Source organism: Myotis davidii, unplaced genomic scaffold (genome assembly GCF_000327345.1).
Source record: "Myotis davidii unplaced genomic scaffold, ASM32734v1 scaffold125, whole genome shotgun sequence".
Taxonomy (NCBI): domain Eukaryota; kingdom Metazoa; phylum Chordata; class Mammalia; order Chiroptera; family Vespertilionidae; genus Myotis; species Myotis davidii.
The window spans coordinates 4,116,763-4,123,730 of NW_006299390.1; the positions used below are offsets into that span (position 1 = coordinate 4,116,763).

Sequence of the window (6,968 nt, forward strand, 5' to 3'; positions counted from 1 at the left end):
GGTCATTATGACGCATACTGACCATCAGTGGGCAGACCCTCAATGCAAGAGCTTACCCCTGGTGGTCAGGGCGCTCTCACAGGGGGGAGCTCTGCTCAACTACAAGCCAGGCTGATGGCTGCCAGTATAGCGATGGTGGTGGGAGCCTCTCCTGCCTCCTCAGCAGCGCTAAGGATGTCCGATTGCAGCTTAGGCCTGCTCCCCGCTGGCAAATGGACATCCCCCTAGGGCTGCCGGGCTGCCAGAGGGATGTCTGATTGCCAGCTTAGGCCCAATCCCCCGGGGAGCAGGCCTAAGGCAGCAGGTGGTCATCCCCCGAGGGGTCCCAGACTGCGAGAGGGCACAGGCCAGGCTGAGGGACCCCCCTCCCCACTGAGTGCACAAATTTTTGTGCACTGGGCCTCTAGTACTAATATATATATATAGAGAGAGAGAGAAGAATCAGCTGACCTGAGGCTCAGTCCTAAGGGCTCTGAAGTCACTTGATTACTCTGAACCATCTTAAGTGAAGAGAGCTGATTAGATACATTTGGAGGTCCATTCTGTCTCATTCATAGTCTCAGTGAAATGAACTTTATTCATAACAAATAATCAAAGTAGGTTTTTTACACCAAATGCTACCCAGGCGGTGCCGTAGCACATATATATGCATGCTACAGTTAGCCACTTAATTTCACCAAGGAGCTTTCTGTTACTGAAACAAGTCACCTATGCTCACTGTGCCTCAGTTTCCTCATGTGTAACAAGAGGAGAATTTTGAGCTACCTCCCAAAACTATGAATAATTGATTTTTTTTAAAAATGCACTTTGAAAATATAAGGGAGAAAATGATTTTTTAGGATACCCTTACCTAATACATATATGTAGAATTGGAAGCTGAAAATAGGTTAACTTTTTTGATAATGTATTGTTCCTGTTACAGATTTCAGTATATATATCAGGACATTAAACACTGAGGATTGACAACTTTATCTCATTCATTTTGTAAAATTTGGAAAGCCAAAACCAAATCTAAATGATCTTAATCAAAATTTAGCATTTTTATCTACAAAGATGCAAATTGGTCAAAAGGAAATGTGTATATGATGTTTGTGTATATACTACATGTGAATGTATGTGATTTGGGGACACTAAAGCACAAACAATTTCCCCATAAAATGGACCTTCAGGAAAAAAACTGAATAAGCATAAACTTTTTTCACTTCAAAGGAGCATTTAGCAAGCAGCTTCAAATCAGGACGTTAGGTTTGTGGTGGATTAGTTTTGAGTGTGTTGCCCTAATACTAGCCAGTGTTTTTGTGATCACCTTCCTTGCTGTTTCACGCTGAATGGAAAATTCATCTCTTACCTCTGCTCTATGAAACAAGCTAAGTACCTCTTGATTTCTTCTCTGTCGAATGCCTTAACATTATTTTTGTATCCACATGTACCAACTGATGGTCGCTAAGCACCTTAAATTATGTGCTAGTTCCATTTAATTGGGCCTGCCTCAGATTTCTAGGCTGCCTCACAAGTTTTAATTACCATTCACATTCTTTCTACTTTGATGTTTTATTACTAAGAAGTACACTAAGCTTCATCTCTTCTTATAGAATCTCACTCTGTTGAGTTATTCCCATTTTATATTTTACTTATGTCTACATTTTGAAGGGTTTATCTGCAAAATGAAAAAGAAAATTGAAAAAGACAAATAATTCTCTTCCCTTCATTCAGTCTCATGTACTTCATAATACCTTTTAATCTCCTTCCTTCTCTAAGTCAATTTCATTTTCCTCTTTGATTAGCTGGCATCATTACCAATGTGAGACATTACTGAAGGTTCCCTTTTTCCTGTGGGAACTGAGGAGCACTGGCATTCCTCATTGCTCAAGAGATGCAACCACCAATTAGGAGAAGTCGCACCAAATAAAAGCCAAGGTGTGCCATGATCTACAGAGATAAAGATCTGCTTGTGCGTTTTCATTATGTAATTCATTCTGGGTAGTTAAAAGGACGCCCCCTCTTTCTCCAGCATTTTGACATTTCAGGGTCAATGCTCTGATTTCCAGGATATGTGATTATTTATTCAAACTAACAGAAGAAGAAAAGAGGCAGTTTTAGAATTCAATGCTGCTAAAGCACATTGAAACCAAAGCCCAGTTTTTAATGTGTGCATTTTGAATATATATTTTTGGTAAATAAGGAGGCAGATTAAAAAATTATAATAAAGAAATGTATCTTTCAGGGAATTAATACTTATGTTTGCATCACTGATAAAGAAAAGTATTATTCTTAGTCATCATATGTACATTACTAATGTAGCCACTTAGGAATTTACATGTTTTCATCTCAATATTGAATCCTTTTTCTACTGTAAAAATATTTCTTTCACGTTTGAGTTCTGTATCAGGATAACTGTGAAAACACATCTTTCTGTTTGAGGATTTTGACTTCCTGTGGAAATCCATGTATTTACCAATGGAATTTAAAGTCTATTAAAGCTTTGCCTTAAATACTTGAGTAGGAAAGCTTCTGCTTGCATTTTTATTTACTTAATACTGAGCATGGTGGTGATGAACTTGAATATTATAAAACCTGGCTGCATTTCAATATAGCAATTAATTGTTATAGTAGCTTATGGAGCAAAAATATTATTAAAGATAATAGCTGAGAAACTTTCATATATTATATGTAATTTTAGTTAAGTAAAATATGGATGAAAATGAATGAATAAAGTACTATCAATTAATAGGCAAAAACATAACCTTGTGAGTTACTTTTCCTTTTTATTTAAAAAATTATGATAAAATTTATGCCACAGTAAAAATTTCAAACAGCAGAACGTGAACATAGAAAAGTCATTTCCTCACTCCACAGTCCCACACCCAGGAGTTTGAGTATCATTCTAGAAGTGGCTATCCATAGATAAGCCAAAATAGCTTTCATTTAAAAACATTCATATTTCAGGGGCGTCTTTCCACATTAGCACATTCAGTCCTACTTAGTTCTTTAAGATTAGATGATTGACTTAACCAATTGACCATAGGTGGGCACTTGGATGGATCCCAGTATTTTATAACAGCATCTTTACATGCTGGCACACTGAATGGGAGTGGGTGAGTACTAGGAAACGTTTCTCCAAAAAGTTTACCATTTTCATTGACTAGAATAGATTTAATAATTAGAATAGACTTTTGAAAGCAGTACGGCTAGGCTGGCAGGTGGACTCGAGCATAGGATCTCACTGTTACTAAAAGAAGGTCATTCCTACGGCAGTTCTGAAACAATCACACACTAATGCTCTCTCAGGTGAGAACTATCACAGCACACAGCAGAGGAGTAGCTTACATATAAAAAGGTCACTGCCACTTCATGTAGAAGAAATGATTAAAGTAGCTCAGCAAAGAGCAAAATAAAAGGAAATAAATGTTTCAGAACAAGCTGTTATATTTGTTTAGTATCAATAAAATGGTCCAAAATACATCACAAGACTATGGCAAGTTCTAGCTGTGGAAATGATGAAATCTGATATTTACTGTTTAAATTCAGCAGCTGGAAGAATCCCTTTGTAAAGATGAAGTTACTTCCAGACCGCATTACTCTTTGGAAAGTATGACCTACCAGTTAGAATTTGGGTGGTATTGTTACCTTTTCCTTCACGTCCGCATCGTGATGATTAACTAATGCTCTCATTTTCTGGGCACATTCTTCTCCATATAACAGGAAAAACAATGAACCTTGAGGGAAAGTAGGCTGGACAGTTAAGCGGCCTTCCTTTTTGAGGCAGTTATTTATATTCTGAAATAGCGTAAGAGCTCGAAGAAGAATCTCCTTTGCCACGTGGCCATCATAAAGGGAGAGGAAGGATGAATCCACCTGGAAAAGGAAACAACATTGTTCATGTATATTTTCATTTTAAAACTGTTGAATATATTTTAAAAATCTTACCATTGAACATTATCCCTACGATTGTATAACATAAATGCAAAATCTTACGTACCCCCACACTGTATACTAATGGAAAAAAGAGGTTTCATATTTTAGCTGGAAAAATATGATTTCCTTGGAATCCTAGAATATAATCATTTGCGAAAACACCCATTTCCCTTTTTAAGGTCCATCAAACAGTCTTCATAGGGCCTCCTCAATTCACCCGTCAAACATTTACTGCACACATAATGAGCAGGTGAACAGAGCAGGGTCTCTTTCCACAGGAGCTGAGTTCGTTCTAATTGCACCACCTCTGCTTCCTTCAGAATACTTATCTTTTAATTGTCTTGTTCTCCTGTTACATATTTTTGTCTCCTCCCTACATTGTAAGCTCCGTGAGGACAAGCACATGTCACCCTGTACTCACTCGGAGGATCGGCACTAGCCCAGCATCGGGCGCGTACTGGAAACTCCTTTCACACTAGTGTTTCCGTAGATAAGAGATACATGTGAGCATAACCAAGTCAAATGTAAAAGAGGTGATGATATAAGTATATCCCAAACTGGGTGGAGACAGAAAATTACTATTTATTTTTACTAGGGAGACCTTTTCAAAAACAAATTTTAAAAGTAAAATATGCTCCTTACAAAAAATGTGGGAAATTCATGTAGGCAAAAAGAACCAAAGAAAAAACAACACAATATTGCTCCTTAGAGATGATCCCTGTTAGCATTTCAAAAGGAATAAATCCATCCAGATCTATGTGTCCAAATCTACACATTTGTATATTTACAAAACAAACATGTAAGCTATTTACTTGGGCACCAAGTAGTCCTTCAGTCATGGCTGGATTTTCAGACAAATTCAACAGCAGTTTTAAAACTTGAACCTGAAATGAAGAACAACATTGGTTTATTTGAGACTCAGTTGGCATGAATTTTTCTCTCCGTCCTCTTGCCATGTCACATTTTAAAGCACTGCCTATGCTTCAAGGTCTGGCTCAAATTCTCTTACTCCATGGAGGCTCTCAATTCATCTTATATAAAAGGGATCGCTCCCTCCCTCCCCACACCTCCTTTCCTGCCCCCCAACACCTGGCACAGGTCTCAGAACACTTGTGTTATTTAAACCAAATTTTTCCAATTACCTTGTTGGGGAGAAAACTGAAGACAATATTCACCCCCACCTACATGCATATCTAACACACGGTAGGTATAACATGTGTTACATAAATTGTATTATGATTACTGTTAGGTGAAATATGATCTTTAGAACAAAAAGGAATCTTTCAAAGTTCAGTTTATTTCTATTTAAAGTATGAAAATTTAAAAACAATTTGGTTACCAAGACTAAATAAATAACAAGATGGCCCTTTTCTTCTTAGTAGGTCACAATGAAGCTTTGAATTTACTTTTTTAATGTGAAAATGCTTTATAATCATTTAAATAGGCAGTGATAGAAATAATCAGCAAATAAATGTTAACTTATAGGCAAGTAGCTAAAATATCAGCATTCCTAACTGAAAACTTAGTAATAACAAGATTAAAATAGAATTCCTACTTTAAAAACAAAGGTCAAATAAAACTACTTTCTACAAGGTATTTGAAATGAGAGTGAGGAGCAGGGAGGGGTTCTGAAGGCAGGAAACGGTGACAAATGTGCTCTCCACTAGACCCGAAAGGAACCAGATGTGTATTTTATAAAACTTTCTTTGATTACAAAGGCATTATGTGTTTACTAGAGAATATTAGCAAAGAAGATAGAAAAACACAAAAAGGAAATTCACCCATATTTCCATGACCAGAAATGATCACTATTAAGTTTTGGTATTTTCTCCCTGGTCTTTATGTACTTACTAGAGGCCTGGTTCTTCAGCCTGGCCTGCGCCCTCTCACAATCCAGGACCCCACATGGGATGTCAGACTGCTGGTTTCCACCCGATCCTTGCAGGCCAGACTGAGGGACCCCACCGGTGCACAAATCCATGCACCAGGCCTTTAGTATGCATATAAGATCTTTGGTTAATCTCTTCCCGCCCTCCCCACTTCCCTCTGAGATTCATCAGTCTGTTCCATGTTTCCTGCCTGTGCATTGAGCGTCTGCCCCCGGTGGTCAGTGCGTGTCATAGCTATCAGTCAAACAAACGGTTGCTTAGGCTTTTATATATACAGATCTTACGTCTTGATATATTCCTTTGAACATGTTGAACATACTAATTTGTTAATCAAGGAGGAGAATATATGACTTAGCTTAATTTTATTTTTTTAATCAACTATTAAAAATTATGCAGTGGAAAACTATGAAATATTATTAAACTTTATTTTCCTTAAATTTTTTTAAATAAAATTAATAAATGATCATGATAAATTTCTAACAGTGCAGAAAAGAACAAGGTAAAAACAAAAGCCACCATCCTATCTGCCTACTGCACTCCCAGTGGAAACCACGGGTAACAGTTTCTTGTATATGAGGAGATCATGTTTTCCAAACAGACATCCTTTGTAAAATTACAGCCTCTTAAAGTGAAAGAGCAAAGACAACTTCCGACCTTTTTCTTTAGTGCATTTCCTAGAGTCACTGTCAGGTCTGGGTGGCTCAACTGGCTGCCAGCGACACTGATAGAAAGTGTTAGGAATAAACACTCGTCTCCAACTTCACTGAAGTTTTGATTAAGAAAACTGGGGCCCTAACCGGTTTGGCTCAGTGGATAGAGCGTCGGCCTGTGGACTCAAGGGTCCCAGGTTCGATTCCGGTCAAGGGCATGTATCTTGGCTGCAGGCACATCCCCAGCGGGGAGTGTGAAGAAGGCAGCTGATCGATGTTTCTTGCTCATCGATGTTTCTAACTCTCTATCCCTCTCTCTTCCTCTCTGTAAAAAATCAATAAAATATATTAAAAAAAGAAAAAAAAAGAAAACTGGGACAAGAGTTCTGAAATAGAGTGGCCTCAAAACTATGAAATAAGCCTGGATGAAGGCTTAGTTGTCAACGAGGGCAGATTTACACCAGAAATAATAACTGCAGCAGCATACAGTATCCTCAACTAAAATTCCACGCTG

The 6,968-nt window shown here is 37.9% G+C and overlaps 1 protein-coding gene across 1 annotated transcript in view; it reads right to left on the bottom strand.

Annotated features, from left to right (window-relative positions):
- Positions 1-2,745: 2,745 nt before the first annotated feature.
- The window catches only part of ARMC10 (armadillo repeat containing 10), a gene marked incomplete at its 5' end in the record, with an annotated part of 15,904 nt that continues 11,681 nt past the window's right edge, over positions 2,746-6,968 (bottom strand). Inside the window, 2 exons of the mRNA XM_006774946.2 lie at positions 2,746-3,855; positions 4,728-4,799. Coding sequence (XP_006775009.1) covers positions 3,604-3,855; positions 4,728-4,799 — 324 coding nt within the window. The remainder of the gene's footprint in view (positions 3,856-4,727; positions 4,800-6,968) is intronic.